The sequence below is a fragment of the Bubalus kerabau genome, chromosome 13 (genome assembly GCF_029407905.1).
Source record: "Bubalus kerabau isolate K-KA32 ecotype Philippines breed swamp buffalo chromosome 13, PCC_UOA_SB_1v2, whole genome shotgun sequence".
NCBI classification, from domain to species: domain Eukaryota; kingdom Metazoa; phylum Chordata; class Mammalia; order Artiodactyla; family Bovidae; genus Bubalus; species Bubalus kerabau.
In genome coordinates, this window is record NC_073636.1 from 75,167,876 (window position 1) to 75,187,860 (window position 19,985).

General features: G+C 41.8%; 1 protein-coding gene across 1 annotated transcript; it reads right to left on the reverse strand.

Annotated features, from left to right (window-relative positions):
- Positions 1 to 939: 939 nt before the first annotated feature.
- Positions 940 to 15,508, reverse strand: WFDC8 (WAP four-disulfide core domain 8). Its single transcript, XM_055543354.1, has 6 exons — positions 15,456 to 15,508; positions 9,051 to 9,160; positions 5,314 to 5,454; positions 3,866 to 4,033; positions 2,172 to 2,312; positions 940 to 1,079 (listed from the first exon to the last, which is right to left on the reverse strand). The coding sequence occupies exons 1-6, from the start codon at positions 15,506 to 15,508 to the stop codon at positions 940 to 942; spliced, it is 753 nt and encodes a 250-aa protein (XP_055399329.1).
- Positions 15,509 to 19,985: the final 4,477 nt, after the last annotated feature.

Below are 19,985 nucleotides of genomic sequence, written 5' to 3' on the forward strand. Positions count from 1 at the left end.
TACTGGAGTGGGATGCCATTGCCTTCTCTGGTAGATGAAGATAGTAGATCTGAAAAACATTATGAACCAACTTGATGTAATTAAGCTTTATACAATTTTCACACAACAGTAGGATACAAATTCTATTAAGTTCCCATAGACTATAAGGTAGGAGACACTGGAACATATCCAGAGGCATAAGACCAGGTGCAGAAATTTCATGGTCTAAAGGTATTGAAAAAAATTGTATAAGTTTTTATACCAATAAATTAGAAGAAAAAAATAATTGTATCACTAGATGCTGAAAAAATATATGACAAAATTTAGTAGTAATTTTCTGCAGCAGCTATAAATGGATTAAAGAGAAAATGACACAAGGGCAATAAAACCTATATGTCCCAAACCCAAAAACAAATGTCATTTTATACAGCCAGAGACACTGACTTTAAAACAAAGAACTGGACAGGGCTAGAGCTTATTGAATTTATTCTCAACATTATTTCAGAGGTTCTATATAATATAAAAAGCCCTGAAATTTTTAAAAAGTAAGTCATAAAGTTGGGGGGAAAAAGAGTCAAATTTATCATCATTTTCAGATTATATGATTGTATATAAAATAAAAGTAACCCCAATAAATATTGTTATACTTAATAATGCCATTCAGCAAACTAGTCGGATGCGAGACAAAACTGATAGCTCTTTATTATACCGAAAGTGAAAGTCACTCAGTCGTGTCCAACTCTTTGCAACCCCATGGACTATACAGTCCATGGAATTCTCCAGGCCAGAATATTGAAGTGGGTAGCCTTTCCCTTCTCTAGGGGATCTTCCCAACCCAAGGATAGAACCCAGGTCTCCCACATTGCAGGTGGATTCTTTACCACATGAGCCACAAGGGAAGCCCTTTTATTATGCTGATCATCATTAATTACTTTGATGATAATATTTTAAACTTACTATTCATTTCAGGGACTCCAGGCACTTTAGTCCACAGCGTGAACAGCACTTCGTTGTCAATGGGCAATCATTATCCTGCAGGCACTTGGGTCTATCAATCGTGGAACATATTGGCGGCTTGTTTGGGCAAAAACCTGCTTTGACTTTATGAGGTAAAGCAAGACACTTGACCTTGAAATACTTGACCATACTTTGAGACAAATTAGGGGTATCTTGGGAACCTTAAATAAGGTTTTCCTCTAATTAAGCTTCTTACCCTCCCCCCTAGAGTAACAATAAGGTGGAATAGGTGGAGTATCAACTTCTATGTGATAAATAATTTTAATAATTATTTGAGGAGAATCAGAAAGTCTTGCCAAGAGGTAGGGAACATATGCATACCTATGGCTGATTCATGTTAATGTTTGGCAGATATGAATACAATACTGTAGAGCAATTATCCTTCATTTAAAAATAAATATTTTTTTTAATGGGCAGAAAACAAAGTTTTGCCATCTCTGATTTATAAAATCTGATAGGATTCCTTATTGACTCTACAAAATTAATAGATTTGGGTTATCTAATCCCAGAGTACCAGAAGTAGGAGTGTTAGAGAACACGAAGAACTTCCTTGTTTTATAAACCGTAGATACTAAGGACCATAAAGGGGGAATTGAGTTGCCTAAGGTCACACAGAGAACAAGCAGGAAAGTTGAAGTCAGTTGAAAAGCCTTTGACTCCTTCCGCCATACCATGTTGTTCCTCAAAACACTGACAATCCCTGGGACAAGACCACAGTGTCTTAGCACTACATGAGGGAATGAATAGCATCTATAGAGGAAGAGTTCGCTTCTACTCCAGTAGCACTTTGCTACCCATCTTTTCCCCTGCACACTTTACATGAGGTTCTGTGCAGACATAGGATTCATCTGAATTATACCTATGAATGGTTATGAATTTTCTATATGAATAAGTGGATACAGTCACCTTGTAGGACACTGAAGAATGAGACTTGAAATAAATACATTTTCATTGAGAAATATGAAGAGGGTTACCATGCAAGATTGGATTGGAAAAATAGCACAACAGTCTCCCAAGGTCAAGAAGGCAACATGAGAGCCCTGGTTGGCCATTAAGTGAGGGAAATTTCCCGAGAGACTTCTGAGTTAAACAAAGGGGCATCCACCACTCTGGGACAGCTTGGCATTCTCAGGGTTTGCCCAGTAGACTTTGGGAAGTATATCTGCAGTCCTTACCTGTCCAGGCCATGGCACAATCAAAGCCGCACATGGATTCACAACATTTTTCATTTAAGGGGCAATCATAGTCACTCTTACACGAAGCTGAACACTCCATACGGTTCTTAAAAGGGAAGAGTGGGCACTGTCCATCCTTGACTGAAATGAGAGCAGATGTGAGTTCCTTCAAACCCCATCCTCTCCCATCACCCTTCAAACAGCTTCTCCTTTTCTTTAAAACTAGTATCTCTTTCTGGGATGTGGTTCATTCTACCCTGTCCACGGGCACCTCTAGTAGGCTGTGGAGTGATGAAATGCCCCGCTGTATCAGGAGATGCAGTAGAAAGAGAGTTAAACTTGGTGTTTGAAGGCCCAAGGTAAAGTCCCCATCCTGCCAGTTAATGAATGACTCCAGTTTCCTTCTCTACAAGGTAGGATTAATTATGTGACATCCACACAAGTCCATGTAAGCTATTTTAGGGAACGTGCTTTACTTTGCAGGAAGAGTGATGTGATCTGACTCGAATTTTGAAAGAATCACTGTGGCTACTGTGTTCATAACAGACTTGTAAGAAGGGAAGGAGAGAAACAAGGAGATCTGTTAGGAGGTCATTGCGATTACTCTAGATGAGAAGATGGCACCTCAGGTTAAGGTGGCGGCTGTGGTTGTGGTAAGAACTGATCCAATTCTGGATCTATTTTCCAGGTGAGTCTAAAATGACTTCTTAACAAAGGATGTTGATTGAGAAAGACAGATATCAAGGATGCATGTGCATGTCTCTGTCCTCATCTGATTGTAAATTCCCTGACGGCAAGAAATGTTTTTTTCTCCTTGTCCTTGTCATTCTCCTTCTTGCTCTCCTCCTCCTCCTCCTTAGTGACCCTGTAACCTTGTCAAATCTTTGTGTCCTTGATAATACATAACCCTGTCAACAATTCAGTGAGGTACTATTCCAGTATTCCAATACTATTATTCCAGTATTACAAGGGGAGGAACTGAAACTCAAAGAGGTGAGGAAATTTGCAGTGAGAAAGACAGATTTCTAGCCAGTATTTTGACTCCTAAGCTCTGTATCACGCTGTCATGCTGTATCCTTACTGGTCATTGCACAGGAATTAATCCACAGACTTTACCTTTAGCCCACTCTGAAAGTGAAAGTCATGCCCACCTCTTTCTGACCCCATGAACTGTAGCCCCCCGGGCTCCTCTGTCCATGGAATTCTCCAGGCAAGAATACTGGAGTGGGTTGCCATTCCTCTGAGCCACCAGGGAAACCCTTTCCTTGCTCTACTCTCCACCTTCTCCCTGCTCCATCCCTATTCCATGGGATTCCAGAGCTGACCTGTCTATGCTTCATTCTTGGGTGAATCCTTAGGTAATATTCAGCAGGTCAATGTCATGAGAAAATAACCTGTTTCCAAAGTGTAGACCTGACTCTCAGGTCCCACTGGCCAAAGTTTACCAACAATTGATGTGCACTACCTCATTTTTTGGCACAACTCCATTAGGTAAAGACTATTATTATTCCCATTTTATAGACAGGAGAACTAAAGCCCATGAAAGACACAAAACTAAGACTACCCAGCCAGTGAATGACACAGCAGAGATTTGAACCAAGGCAATCTCACCTCAAAGCCTGAATCTGCAACTGGGATGATATACTATTTCTCATCAGACTAGGCTCACAGATTGCCAAGGGTATGAGTCTTACCAGCTGATGAGCAAGCCCTCATGCAGTCTTCCTTCTTGGAGAAGTTGTTGGCATTCCCAAGGCAGCCTCCATATAAAAAGGGTTTGCATACACGTTCTTTGGTGTTAAAATACCACTGCATGACTGTATTCTTGCAGTGTCCTTGGTCTAAGGGTAACAAGCAGGGTTCTGAGACAGGAGACAGAGAGGGAAAAACATAAGAGTAGCAAAAAAGATAGGGGTTAGGCCCTCAGCTTTTGTATAGCTCAAGGTGTTATTATCCAAGTTGTAGAAAGATCCATGATCAATAAAAGTTCTGGTCCTAGCTCTATATGGTCACTCTTTAACATCCCTGAGCATTCTTCCTACCTTGCAAGGGAGGTCACAAAGAGCATATAAGAAAGATTCAGAGCTGATCTTACTTCTTCACTGCTTTGAGTTTTGAGAGGGAAAGACTTGTTCAAGAACTATATCCAAACTGCCTATCAAAGCACCTGGCACATAGAAAGAATGAGGTATTGAGACAGAAAAAGAGCAGTCCCTCTCTGCCTGGAAATTGATCTGATGTTCACAGCTAAGCCATATTGTTCTCTTGTTGGACTTAATCCCATAGGACATCCACATCAAACAAAGTTACTCTGAGGTGATAGAGTGGGACCAAAAGATCACTGTGAAACCTACAAAATACCAAACACCTATGAGTGATGTATGCTTCTCTAACCAATTACAGCTTTACCCTCCTCCTAGCCTTCCCACTCTATTGAAGAGACTTACCAGGATAGTTACACAACTCCCCCCACTTTCTGACAGCACCCAATCTAGGGTGAATTCCCACTTCCTTAGATCTTCCCCCAAATTCCCCAAAGCCTTCATCCTGTAGTAGATACTTCCTAACAGTTTCTTCTCGAGACACTTCAAGTTGTCTGCGGTGAACTTTCTCCCTTGCTGCAGCAAGTGATAAGCTCAACTTGTTCAACTGCAGGTCTGTTCCTGGTGGTCTTTAACCAAGGGCATTGATACTACTTATTTGTTGAAGGAATGAATGAATGAAGAGTGAATCTATACAAAATGCACAGTTCCCTACTATTAGATACTTTGAATTACCAGAAAACCTCCTCGAAGGGCAAAGAATCAGAGAGCAAGTCCAGCCTCTGAACTGCCTGAGGTTGCTACTTGCCACAGTGCCAACAATAGTTTCTTGACGCACAGTGAACAAGCAGCAAGCCTTAGTTACTGGGAGTGACTGGATGTTGGACCAAAGAAGAATAACATCAAGAGTATCCATTGATGTCCACCATGCCTAGACTCATTGTTTGTACTTGAGGGTTGGGAGGCTCATTAGAGAAGGCGAAAAGCTTGAACCCTGGCCTCCCTATCCCAACATTCAAGGGGGTCATTCCAGCAGGTCTTGACAGAGCAGGAAGCAGGACACCTCACAGACACCCTTGCTCTCAGCCTGGATGCCCTACCTTCATACGGATCCATGCACTTCTTCCCACAGGCAAAAGAGCAGCACTTGAGGTATTCATCGCAATTGAAATCTGTTTTGCATAAGTCTGGGGCTTTAGAACTACAGGTGATCCTTTCCTGGGGGCACTTTCCTGGCTTCACTGTAAGAAAGAAATGTCCAAATTCACATCTTTTGAGAGTTTCAGCTCTTATCAGCCCATGGAAAAAAGTGGATAGTGAGATTCCTTCAGTCCTATGCTCTACCTTCAATTCTTAACTGTCACTCTGCTGTATTCAGGGTCTACCTCTCCCTACTCTTCACACATTTAGGTAGATCTGAATCAGGAATTTATCCCCAGGTAGAACCAAAGGGGAAGCATCTCAGTAACCATAAGTTTGTTTTCAAAATCTGTGAGTCTGTTTCTGTTTCATGACTAAATTCATTACATTATTTTTAATTAGATTCCACATATAAGTGAAATCATATCTGTCTTTCTCTGACTTACTTCACAGAGCATGATCATCTCTAGGTCTATCCATGTTGCCACAAATGGCATTATTTCATTCTTTTTATGGCCGAGTAATAGTAATATATATACATATATATACACCACATTTTCTTTACCCATTCAGATTCCAGGGCAGGGGGTTTTATAGGGATCAAGACCCTAGTCTTAAATTCAGGATCTCCTTTCTCCTCTCAAAACTAATTATTTTAATGCCTAATTCCTCTGCCTCCTGTATCTTAGTTGATAAGGGAAGTTAATTAGTGAGGAGTGGTGGAAATATCATGGACATAGGAGTCAGGAGCCCTGATTTTGGTTCCTGACTCCTTGTGAATTCAAGACTAATCTGAGTTCCACTCTACGACTCTGCAGTTGTCTCTAAGGAGGAAGAAATGGTGGAGTGGAAGAATCACTATAAATAAGACAACTCTGGCTTAGGTGCTTGACTCTACACAACAGCTAAATAATCTTGGGGGAAATGTCTTCCTTTGCCTGAGTTATAAATTTCCCATCTATGAAATGAGAATTACAATCTCTATAGGCTCTTCAGAAGGATTAAGATAGCAGAGTAGGAAGACTCTGAGCTCACCTCCTCCCATAGGCACACCAAAATTACAACTCTTCATGGAGCAACTCTGCAGGAGAAAGACCAGAAGACTAGCAGAAAAGATCTTCTACAATGAAAGATACAAAGAAGGAACCACAATAAGATGGGTAGGAGGGGCAGAGATGTCTACTATACCCCAGGTGGGAAACCCACAAACAGAAGGATAATTACAATTTGAAGAGATTATCACCAGGAAGTGAGGGGGTCTGAGTCCCACATTGGGCTCCCCAACACAGGAGTCCTATATTAGGAAGACAAGACCCAGAATGCTTGACTTCAAAGGCCAGAGGGGCTTACTTTCAGGAGAGGCAGAGGGCTGTGAAAAAGATTCCACTGTTGAAGGACACACATAAAATCTCACCTGCTCTGGGACCCAGGACAGAAGCAGTGATTTGAAAGGAGCCAAGGTCAGAACCCCCTGCTGATTGTAGAGAGCCTCCCAGAGAGGCAAGGAGTAACTGGAGTTCAGCCCAATCTGTTAAGTCTTTTTAAAAGAAGGTTTTTTCCAGATTGGTAGAGAAGAGGTCAGAGATATTCAAAGAAGAATCTGGCCTGCTATTTGTCGCTTTGAAGATGGAAGAGGCTAATTGCCTAGGAATGAGGGTGGCTGCTAAAAGTTGACAACCAGTGAGGAAACCTCAGTGCTACAGCTGCCAGGAATGATTCTGCTAACAACCAATGAGATAGGAGGAGACCCCTGAGCCCATATAAGAATGGCAGCCTTGATGGACACCTTGATTTCAGTCTGGTGAGAACCTGAGCAGAGAACCTCAACACTCCATGCCAGACTTCCAACCTACAGGTAATTTGTTACACAGCAAGATAACTGATACAATATTTATTGTGGCTCCATGTCTCAAAACTGAGCATCTCTCTGGTGGAATCTGACCGGAGAGACATAAATCTTTTGGATACTACTGAATCTTGAAATTACAGAAGTTTCGAATTAGAAAAAACATATTTATCATTGATATCAACTTCTTAATCTAATAGATTAAAATAAGAAAGAGCGAGGTCACGTAGAATAATATAGTGAATTGGGGGCAGGTCTGGGACTTCCAGTCCATGGCTTTTTCCAGAAGACACGCTTCTTTGGTGAGGACTGGCCACTGAGATTTCTAGTGCTTTCCAAATATATTTCTTGCCCTTCATACTACCCTTTTTAAAAACATTTATTTATTTATTTATTATTTTCTTGGCCAAGCCTCAAAGCATGTGGGATCTCAGCTCCCCTAACAGGGATCAAACCTGTGCCCCCTGCATCAGAAGTGCAAAGTCTTAACCACTGGACCACCAGGGATGCCCCCCTTCATGCTATCCTTAATGCACTCTCAAAGGATGGCCTGAAGCCGAGAAAAGAAGATGGTATCAGCTGTCTCCTGTCATTCCTTGGCTCATACTTCCCAGGAGATCACATCCATTCCCACAATCCCAACTGTGGTTTCTATAGCTCCTCTCAGACCTAGCCTCTCTTTCAAGCTAAGACACTTTATATCCAATGGAAAACACCATTTGGGCATTTAATAAACACCTCTGTTCCAACATGTTTAAAATGGAACTAATCACTTACACATGGAATCTAAAATATGGCACAAATGAACTTATCTACAAAACAGAAACAGACTCAGGCATAGAGAACAGATCCATGGTTGCTAAGGAAGAGAAGGGAAAGAGGGAGATGGATGGGGAGTGTGGGGTTAGAGTGGATAAACAACAAAATCCTGATATATAGCACAGGGATCTATATTCAATACCCTGGGATAAACCATAATGGAAAAGAATATTTTGAAAATGTATATATGTGTGTATATATATGAGTCATCTTGCTGCACAGCAGAGATCAGCACAACTTTGTAAATCAACTATACTTCAGTTAAAAAAATAAGAAAAAGACAAAATGGAGCTAGCATCTCCCCACATCCAAACAGCACCTTCTCTCTGTTTCCGTCTTGATGTTTGGCATCAACAGTCCCCTGACCTGTTATTAGAATCCTGAGATGCAATTCCCTCACTCGCCACCATCCCAGCATTTTACCAGTCATAGACTTGGGTCAATTCAGCTCTCTAAATCCCATCTCTTCTTCCTCTTTGCTCCACTTCCTCAGGGCAGCAGCTGACCTCCTCCCAGGCATGTCTAGCGCTTTGAGACCCCATAGACTAGAGCCTGCCAGATTCCTCTGTCCATGGAATCTTCCAGGCAAAAAAACTGGAGTGGACTGCCATTTCCTATTCCAGGGTATCTTCCCAACCCAGGGATTGAACCTGTGTCTCTTGCACCTCCTGCTTTGGGAGGTGGATTCTTCACCACTCTCGCTGCTAAGGAAGCCCAACCTTCTCCCATCTCTCCTCTCAACTACTGCACCAGGCTCCTCATCAGTCTTCTGCCCTCAGAGTCCTGCCTAGCAACTGACAAATTTTCAAAAATTAAACTTGGAAAAGACATGTATCAGGAAAAGTCGGGGAATAATTTGGGGGGAGGAAGGTGAGGGAAGGATTTAAAGGGCTCAGGACAGGTGAGTGGGGCTAGTTCTCTGAAGCCACCATCGCAGTGGCCTCCTCTGACATAAGTCCTTGCCGCGTGTCTAATCCTCAGTCCCCAAGATCTCCTTCTAAAGAAGAGCAGCTGCAGCTTTTCTGAACCCACTTTTGACTCTGTAGCTTGGCGAGGCAGATGTCTGCTCCAAAGAGAGGGAGAGAAGCAGCAGGAAGGCAACATTTCTCCAGGAGAAGGTGGAGCTGTGGAGAGGAAGATGCCTGTGGAAGGGAAAGAGAAGAGGGCAGGGATTAGGCACAAGCCAGAGAGGCGCAAGCATCTGCAGATGAACCTTGGAGCTGATCCACCAATTCCCTTAGTTCACAGAGCAGAAAACCAAGGCGCATCACGTGAGGTCAGTCACATGGCAAGCAGGGCAGGTCTCTCAGCCCCAACACCCTCCCAGGGGCCCCACGCTCTGCTGTGGATTGTACATTACCTACCCAGACTCTTGCCCATTGTCTTGCTCCCAGGCTAGAGGCCACACATGAATGATCACAGGGATCTGTCTGGAACACAAAGTTGATTTGCCCATAATCAGTCCTGGGGCAACCCCAGACACTACTGAGAATCTTTTCTTTGCTCCACTGAACAAGAAACTGATGATGGTATGAGATTTCCAGGGAGGCCTGGGCATATCCCACTGGGTTTTAGTGCCCCAAGAGCCAAAAAGATGCCAGTTGATCTGAGGTTAACAAAGTGAAGTGAAAGTTGCTCAGTCATGTCTGACTCTTTGCGACCCCATGGCCTATACAGTCCATGGAATTCTCCAGGCCAGAATACTAGAGTGGTAGTCTTTCCCTTCTCCTGGGGATCTTCTCAACCCAGAGGTCAAACCCAGGTATCCTACACTGCAGGCGGATTCTTTACCAGCTGAGCCACAAAGGAAGCCCAAGGTTAACAAAGGGATCCCTCTTATTCCTTCTGATGTTATCCAAGCCTAGGAGCTTATGATATGTCCAGACAACCAGATAAATGGATATCTTCCCCCACTTACTTAAGTCTCCATTTTCTATGTATTTTCCTGGCCTTTATCTATTTTTTTTTAATAATGTGAAGAACTGATAATGTCTTACTGTATTGCCTCTCTTGGAGTAAATTTCAAAAATAGCAAGAGAAGGAGGCAAGAAGAAAGGGAGGAAGACAGAAAGGAAGAGGGTAGGGAAGAGAGAAAATTTTTATGCCAAAGTGTGTTGTTGTTGTTGAGTTGCTAAGTCAGGTCTGACTCTTTCATGACTCCATGGACTGTAGCCTGCCAGGCTCCTTTGTCCTTGAAATTTTCCAGGCAAGAATACTGGAGTGAGTTGCCATTTCCTTCTCCAGAGAATCTTCCCAACCCAGGGATCGAACCCAAGTCTCCTGCGTTGGCAAGTGGATTCTTTACCACTGAGCCACCAGGGAAGTAACACCTATTAACTCTTGAAAGTTAGTTGATCAGATTAGCCTATAGTCAGTTAGTAGGAAGCAGAACGCCTGTAAAGGGGTAAAGGGAAGGATATGGATAAATAAGATTACCAAATATAATATAGGATGTCCAGTTATCATTTTTAGTATAAGCATATCCCATGCAATGTAAGGACTGTAGTTACACCAAAAATTATTCATTCAAACTGAGTTGGTTGGGACTTCCCTGGAGGTTAAAGGGCTAAGACTCTGCACTTCCACTGCAGAGGGCATGGTTTCCATCCCTGGTTGGGGATCTAAGATCCTGCATGCTGTGTCAATCAGTTCAGTCGCTCAGTCATATCCAACTTATTGCGACTCCATGGACTGCAGCACGCCAGGCTTCCCTGCCCATCACCAACTCCTCAAGTTTACTCAAACTCATTTCCATTGAGTCGGTGATGCCATCCAACCATCTCATCCTCTGTCATCCCCTTCTCCTCCTGCCCTCAGTCTTTCCCAGCATCAGGGTCTTTTCCAATGAGTCAGCTCTTCTCATCAGGTGGCCAAAGTATTGGAGTTTCAGCTTCAGCATCAGTCCTTCCAATGAATATTTAGGACTGATTTCCTTTAGGATGGACTGGTTGGATCTCCTTGCAGTCCAAGGGACTCTCAAGAGTCTTCTCCAACACCACAATTCAAAGGCATCAATTCTTCGGCCCTCAGCTGTATAGCACAGCCAAAAGAACCCCCCAAATTGAATTGGTCATCACGTATTTGTACTTGTTAAATCTGGAAACTTTAAAACAGAATCAATTCATTTTGATTGGAAGGGGACTTGTTTGGGCAATAGAATTAGAATTCAGAAGAATGATAGTTGCTACAGGGATGTGTATTAAAACATTTAAATTGAACAATTAATTCAATCTTTTTATGGAAGAAAGTCATTTGATTTGGTTGACTGAGGACTGACTTTGCCAATTAGACAATTTGGTTAACATTTTTCCACAAATATAGTGCATAACCTGCCTCTTGAGAAATCTGTATGCAGGTCAGGAAGCAACAGTTAGAACTGGACATGGAACAACAGACTGGTTCCAAATAAAGAGGAGTATGTCAAGGCTGTATATTGTCACCCTACTTGTTTAACTTATATCCAGAGTACATCATGAGAAACACTGGGTTGGAAGAAGCACAAGCTGGAATCAAGATTGCCGGGAGAAATATCAATAACCTCAGATATGCAGATGACAACACCCTTACAGCAGAAAGTGAAGAGGAACTAAAGAGTCTCTTGATGAAAGTTAAAGAGGAGAGTGAAAAAGTTGGCTTAAAGCTCAACATTCAGAAAACTAAGATCATGGCATCCGGTCCCATCATTTCATGGGAAATAGATGGGGAAACAGTGGTTGACTTTATTTTTCTGAGCTCCAAAATCACTGCAGATGGTAATTGCAGCCATGAAATTAAAAGATGCTTACTCCTTGGAAGGAAAGTTATGACCAACTTAGACAGCATATTCAAAAGCAGAGACGTTACTTTGCCAACAAAGGTCCACCCAGTCAAGGCTATGGTTTTTCCAATGGTCACGTATGGATGTAAGAGTTGGACTATAAAGAAAACTGAGCACTGAAGAATTGATGTTTTTGAAGTGTGGTGTTGGAGAAGACTCTTGAGAGTCCCTTGGACTGCAAGGAGATCCAACCAGTCCATCCTAAAGGAAATCAGTCCTAAATATTCATTGGAAGGACTGATGCTGAAGCTGAAACTCCAATACTTTGGCCACCTGATGAGAAGAGCTGACTCATTGGAAAAGACCCTGATGCTGGGAAAGACTGAGGGCAGGAGGAGAAGGGGATGACAGAGGATGAGATAGTTGGATGGCATCACTGACTCAATGGACAGGGGTTTGGGTGGACTCCAGGAGTTGGTGATGGACAGGGAGGCCTGGTGTGCTGTGGTTCATGAGGTCACAAAGAGTCAGACATGACTGAGTGAGTGAACTGAACTGAAAATCTGTAGCATCAAAGATTTTTTTTAATGTACTAAGAGACTGCAATAAGATTAATGCATTTTATGAAAATATGCTATCAAAGGTCAATCAGGTTAATAGTATTCAAGCTTTCCAACATTTACAGAATGTATAAGATTATAAAGGTGTCTAAGTAAAAGAGTAATGGATGTAATCAAACATCTTTGATCATTTGGCAAATACTCTTAAAACCTTTTTGGTAAACTTTCCAGAAATTAAGAAAATCACTTGTTATTTGTGATCAGTATTCTAATTACTGGAAACAAATTATTTTCAAGGGTAGGTTTTCCAATTGTATGTCTAAATAAAAATTGAAAGAGGGCTTAATAAAACTTTCTTAAACATTTAACTAGATCATTAAAATACATTTTTATTATACAGAATTATGTGACTGGGGGGCAACTTGCTAGAAGTTCAAAGAACCGAGTGACATACCTATAACCAAACTCCATTTGTTCCCATGTACTTACATATCATTGAGTTGCATTACCTATGGAATTTATCAATAAATTTTTATTTATCAATAATTTCAATGTATTTATTTATATAGTCATTACTATTATTATGTTATTTAAATAACAAATGGAGTGAAAAATCAATCCAAAGAAAACATTTTATTCCTATAGTCTTATGATCACTGTAAATGAAAAGGCTAAATTTTAATTTATACTCATGTTCTTGTTGCATAGCAATATGAAAAAGTCATGAATAAAAGGCTTTTGAGCGTAAGATTGTATTTCATCAGATTAAAAGTCTGTGGGGTAAGAGCAATGGAAAGAGAAGTTCAAGGAGAAGTGTTTTAAATTTTCCAACTGTTCAAGTGCTTTTCACGTATTTTTTAAATGAATGATGCTTTATATCAAGTTATTATGGTATTTTGGCCCCAACTGATTCATTTGTTATGTAGCAGGGTTTTTGTAAAGTATTAATATTTACAACAGGGAATTCCCTGGCAGTCCAGTGGTTGGTACACCATGCTCTCTCTGCTGAGGGATGGGTTCTAATCCCTCATCAGCAAACTAAAATCCCACAGGCCTCAAGGCATGGCCAAAAAAAAGTTTACAACATGTTTGCATAATGCATTTGAGATTCATTCATGTTTCTGTGTGTTGTTTGTACCATTTTATTGATGAGTCCTAAATCCACTATATGGATGTCTCACAGGTTGTTTATCCATTTACTAAAGGATATTTGGATTTTTCCAGTTTGGGACAATTATGAATAAACTCCCTAAAAACATTTGCATATAGGATTTTGCATGAATGTAAGGTATCTTTTTACTTCCCTGGTGGCTCATTGGTAAAGAATCCGCCTGTCAGTACTGAAGTTGATCGAACGTGCTAGATTCGATCCCTGGCTCTGGAAGGTTCCCTGGAGTAGGAAATGGCAACCCAGTCCAGTATTTTTGCCTGACAAATCCCATGGGCAGAAAAGCCTGGGAGGCTGTCATCCATGGGTTCACAAAGAGTCGGACACGACTGAGAGACACGCACACACATTTATAAGAAACTACCAAAATGTTTTTCGAAATGGCTGTACTATTTTGCATTTCCACAAGGATTCGATGAGAGTTCCACCTGCTCCACACGATTGCTAGAACTTAGTATTGTAAATATTTTTTTGCTTTTTAAGTGAAGTACAGTTGATTTACAATGCCATGTCAGTTTCAGGTGTACAGTCAGTGATTCAGATATATAGATATAGATATGTGGGTTAGGACACAATATTGAGTATCCTTCCCTATGCTATACAGTAGGTCTTTGTTGGGTATCTATCATATATATAGTAATGTAAATGTGTTAATGTAAATGCTTTTATTTTGATCATTCTCATAGATGCATAGTAGTAAGACTGCAAAACCTTTTAAGAGATTAAAGTAGTTTGCTTAAATTTCTAGAACCGTAAGAATCTAAGCCACCGAGAAGGATGACAGGGAGATTTCTTCTATTTTCCAACTTTCCTTAGGGCACTTTCAAGCCCAGCATCCTCCTTGGTTCCTGAGCCTGCTTGGTCAGGAGTGTCCCCAGAGCCCCATCATTGAACCTACCTCTTTACCCAGCTTCCCTGCGTGGCTGAGGTTGCTCTTGGCAGTAGACTGAGGAGCATGTTGCAACTGAAAGGTCTACAGATGGCCAGGAGCTGGGGGAACATGTGAATTTCCAGGTTACAACCTTTGGAACCACAGGTAAAGGCTCCACCTTGTCTCCACTATGTCCCACTATGCTCTAACTCCCCTACTGGGAGCAAACCCAGCCCTGTTTCCATGGCTGAGAGCTCCTCACTCTCATCTTCTTCTGGTGTAGTGTGGCTCAACCAGTAATGTGCCTTGAGCCTCCGTCCCTGGGCAGGAGATCTTGAGGAGGACAGTTAGCTCTGTGGATGGGCTTCCCAGGTGGCGCTAGTGGTAAAGAACCCACCTGCCAATGCAGGAGATGTAAGAGATGTGGGTTTGATCCCTGGGTCAGGAAGATCCCCTAGAGAAGGGCATGGCAACCCACTCCAGTATTCTTGCCTGGAGAATCCCCATGGTCAGAGGAGCCTGGAGGGCTATAGTCCATAGAATCACAAAGAGTCGGACACAACTGAAGCAACTGAGCATGCACACAGCACGCCCACCCTAAGCTCAGGTAGAGTAAGTAGATGCCTCTTCCAAAGATACAGCCTTCTAAACAACTCCTACTTTGCGATCTACACTCTGATACTGAGGAAAGGCAGTCTCTAAGAGCGGAATGCAGAGCACTATGTGTCTCCAAACTGTGTTAAGGATCTTAAATCTTTCTAATTTTTTGTCTCTTTAACCTATCAGTAATTGGAAAAGATGTGTTGAGGGCCATCAATATAGCCATAGGTGTCTCAGTTTATGCCTGTAATTCCACTAATGTTTGTTTAATATATCCTGATTCTATATACTTATTGTTGCTGTTGCTGTTTTAATCGCTTAGTCGTGTTTGACTCTTTGCAACCCCATGGACTGTAGCCCGCCAGGCTCGTTGGTCCATGGCATTTTCCAGGTGAGAAAACTGAAGTCAGTTGCCATTCCCTTCTCCAGGGGATCTTCCTGACTCAGGGACTGAACCTGCATTGGCAGGTGGATTCTTTACCTCTGATCCACCAGCGAAACAATGCATTCCTTGTGAATTGTATCTTCTGTCATTCTATAGTGACCTACTCTCTATTGCTAAAATAAATATTCACCTTAGAGTTCTTGATTGTCTGATATTAACCAAATTATACCATTTCTTTTGTTCGCAGTTATCTAGACTTTGGGGCTTCTCTGGTAGCTCAGTGGTAAAGAATCTGCCTGCCAATGCAGGAGCCGCAGGAAACTCAGGTTCAATCCCTGGGTCGGGAAGATACCCTGGAAGAGGAAATGGCAACCCACTCCACTATTCTTGTCTGGAAAATTCCATGGACAGAGGAGCCTAGCAGGCTACAGTCCATGGGATTGCAAAGAGTTGGACACGCCTGAGCAACTGAGCACAGACACACCTTGACTTTTTTCCATCTTCTTGCTTTCAACCTTTCAAGGCACTTATGTGTTTTTTTAATTAAAGTATAGTTGATTTACTTATATGTTTTATATTAATTTCAAGTGTACAACATAGTGATTCAAATTTTTATAGATTATGCTCCATTTATAGTTATTATAAAATATTGGCTATATTCCCTGTGCTGCACAATATATCCTGGTAGTTTATTTATTTTATACCTATTAGTTTCTAACTCTTAATCCTCTACCCCTATTTTGCCTGCTCCCCCCCACCCCCACCACTTTCCTCTCCTCACTGATTGCCACTAGTTCTCTATATCTGCCTTTTGTTGTTTGTTTTGGCCCAACCACACAGCTTATGGGACCTTAGTCCCTGACCAGAGATCAAACCCTGGCCCACAGCACTGAATGTGCTGAATCCTAACCAACTGGACCACCAGGGAATTCCCCAAGTGAGTCTTTTTTGTGTTATACTTACTAGTTTGACTTTTTTAAGATTCCACATAAGTGATATCATATAGTACTTGTCTTTCTCTGTCTGACTTACTTCACTGAACATAGTATTCTCTAGATCCATTCTGCAAATGGCAGAATTTTATTCTTTTTTATGGCTAATATTCATATATATATCGCATCTCTTTATCCATTCATCTGTTGATGGATACATGGGTTGCTTCCACATCTTAGCAGTTATAAATAATACTGCTATGAACATGGGAGTGCATGTATCTTTTCAGATTAGTGTTTTCATTTTTTCCAGCTCTGTGTCCAGGAGTGGGATTGCTGGATCATATGGCATGCTAATTTTAGTTTTTGAGGAACCTTCATACCGTTTTCCACAGTGGCTACAGCAATGTACATTCCCACCAACAGCACACAGGTGTTCCCTTTTCTCCACATCCTCTCCAGCATTTGTGATTTGTATACTTCTTTATGATAGCCTTTCTGACAGGTGTGAAGTGATACCTCATAGTTGTTTTAATCTGGACTTCGCTAGTAATAAGCAATGCTAAGCTTGTTTCTGTGTGCCTGTTGGCCATCTGTATTTCTTCTCTGGAAAAATGTCTATTCAGGCCTTGAACCCAATATTTTATTGGGTTGTCGTTTGTTTGTCTGACATTGAGTTGTGTGAGCTGTTTATTTATTTTTGATATTAACCTCTTGTCAGTCATATTATTTGCAAATATTTTCTCCCTGTCCATAGGTTGCCTTTTTATTTTGTTGCTGATTTCCTTTGCTGTGCAAAATCTTTTAAGTTTAATTAGGTCCCATTTGTTTATTTTTGCTTCTATTTCTTATGCCCATAGGACACAGATCCAAAAAAAAAGGAAAAGGCATTGCTATGAGTTATGCCAAAGAGTGTTCTGCCAACGTTCTCTTCTAGGAGTTTTATGGTTTCAGATATTGCATTTAGATCTTTATTCCATTTTGAGTTTATTTTTGTATGTGGTGTGAATAAATGTTCTATTCTCATTGTTTTAACATGTTCTCTGTTGTTTCTCTTTACTCTTTCCCCCCCATCTTTTCTTGTTTTCTAACCTATGTGTGAATGTGCATGTCTATGTGTGTTTGTATGTGAGCTCCTATATTTAATGGAAGCTGGAGAAGGAACTGTCACCCCACTCCAGTATTCTTGCCTGGAGAATCCCATAGACAGAGAAGCCTGGTGGGCTACAGTCCACAGGGTTGCAAAGAGTCGGACACGACTGAGCCACTTAACTTTCACTTTCACTTTACCTCTAATGGTACTTTATCTGTAGAATTTCTTGAAAGGCTGTATTTAAGGAAGCATTTTCAAAATCCGTTTATTGTCCATATTACCCAAACAACTCAAACTATTTTGAATTAGACCCATTGCTTTAGATTTCTCAGACTCTATATCACATGTACCAATTCCTGCTTCACTGTCACTAGGAAACTAGTTTGTAGAACTCTTGTAGGGGTCTTTTTTCCCTACTCTACTGAATGGATAAATAAAATGTGGAATATATATATAAATGGAAAATTATTCAGTCTTTAAAAGGAAGGAAGATTTTGACATATGCTACAATATGGATGATCTTTGAGGACAATATACCAAGTGAAATAAGCCAGTCACAAAAAGACAAATATTCTATGATTACACTTACATGAACCACAAACAGCAGTCAAATTTATAGAGACAGAAGTAGAATTATGGTTTCCAGGAGCAGAAAGAGGGAAAAATGGGGAGTCATTGATTAATACATATAGAATTTCAGTTCTGCAAAATGAAAAGAGTAATAGACGTTGCCCTCAGGCTACCAATTGCATTTCAGTAGATACTTCCTTGCTGAAAGGGCCATTTCTTCCTTGCTTCAGAGATGAATGGGTCATGACATTGCTGATATAGCCAAAAGAATTAGCTATTTCATGGTATAAAAAGTAGTGAGTGCTCGTAGTTGCCAAGGGGGTGGGGTGAAAGGGGGAGGAATGGGTTGGGAACTATATTCAATATCTTGTAATAAACCATAAGGCTTCCCTGATGGCTTAGAGGTTAAAGCGTCTGCCTGCAATGCGGGAGACCTTGGTTCGATCCCTGGGTCGGGAAGATCCCCTGGAGGAGGAAATGGCAACCCATTCCAGTATCCTTGCCTGGAGAATGCCATGGACGGAGGAGTCTGGTGGGCTACAGTCCACAGGGTCGCAAAGAGTCTGACACGACTGAGCGAGCAACTTGACTTAATAAACCATAATGGAAAATAAATAACAGAAAAAGTAATAGATATGGGTGATGATGATGGTTGCACAACAAGATGAATGTATTTAAAGCCACCGAACTGTGTAGTTGGGCTTCCCTGGTGGTTCAGATGGTAAAGAGTCTGCCTGCAATACAGGAGACCCAGGTTCAATCCCTGGGTCAGGAAGATCCTCTGAAGAAGGAACTGGCCACCCACTCCAGTATTCTTGCCTGGAGAATTCCATGGACAGAGGAGGAACCTGGCGGGCCCCAGTCCATGGGGCCGCAAAGAGTTGGATAAGACCGAGCAACTAACACACAGGTGTATGTCTACTTTATATATGCATATTTTACCACAATTGCAAATAATTTTAATAATAAAAGGAAAGAGACTCTTGCTTTATGCTCAGAGATGCAGAGAGCTGAATAAACCTCCCAAACTTACCTTGAGAAAAAGCTGGACAGTTTTTCTTGAATTCACCAATCAACCCGTCCAGGATCTAGAGAAAGATGGGCACCTGTTGAGAGAGACACACCGTGAGCTGGATTACCTGGAGACATGCAGCAGTCACCATGCAGGACGTGTAAAAGGAGTACACCTCCAGGGCTGGTAAATGGCAGGAGGCTGAGTGGGCACTGGCAAGATAGTGCAGTCCCTGAAGCTGCAATTACAGCGGGAAGTCCACACGCTCCTCTCAGGAATCCCACGGGGCCCTCATAGAAAAAAATTTACAGTTCTGATAAAGTCTCTTGGAGGGGCAACACTGGGGAGGGGAGACGAGGCAGCCCCCACTATGGAAGGGCAAGAAATTCCACCTGAAAGCTTTCCTGTCCTTCCTCCAAAGGGACTTTTCATTTAGAGAGAATGAAGCAATACTGTTGCCCTAAGGGTACCAGTGAAATCTCTGTGCAGCCGGAGGAGGGGTCCAAATACTGGCCAGATTCAGAACTTTGTCCCTGAGGGTGAGGGGAAGGGTGAGATCACTAAGACCACTCCCCTGCGACTCAGGACAGTGCGTCTACCTAAGACTGAGGCTTAACCAGAACGACAGAGAATGGACCCCAACCACACCTCCTCCTACCTTACCTGGCTAAAAACACTGAATAATAAGCAACTTGCAAGAGTGTCATTCTCAGAGCCAGCCCGAAGCTGAAATCAGAGCAGTTGTTGTGGGGGGAAAAACTGATAAACCCAGCTCCACCCTAAACACAGACACTATTTCTGTTTTGAGGATGAAATTTAAAATTCACGGCGCACTCAAGGGCAACCACAGCAACCATCAACCAGTTACCCCAAACTCAGCCCTGCTCTGAAACAGATTCACACAAACTCAACGCCTAGTAGAAGGAAAGGTGAGCCTATTTCCAGGGGTAAGAAAAGCTACTTACTGGTTCTGGTTCCTTGCATCTCCCACTGAATAGAGTATAAACGCTGTAAAGTAA

Coding starts and splice junctions, on each gene's coding strand:
- WFDC8 (XM_055543354.1), bottom strand. CDS start 15,508: ATGACAGAAGATACAATTCACAAGGAATGCATTGTTTCGCTGGTGGAT. Junction 4,034..5,313: donor GTGCATGGATCCGTATGAAG/GTAGGGCATCCA, acceptor CTCCTGTCTCAG/AACCCTGCTTGTTACCCTTA. Junction 1,080..2,171: donor TTGTGCCATGGCCTGGACAG/GTAAGGACTGCA, acceptor TACCTCATAAAG/TCAAAGCAGGTTTTTGCCCA.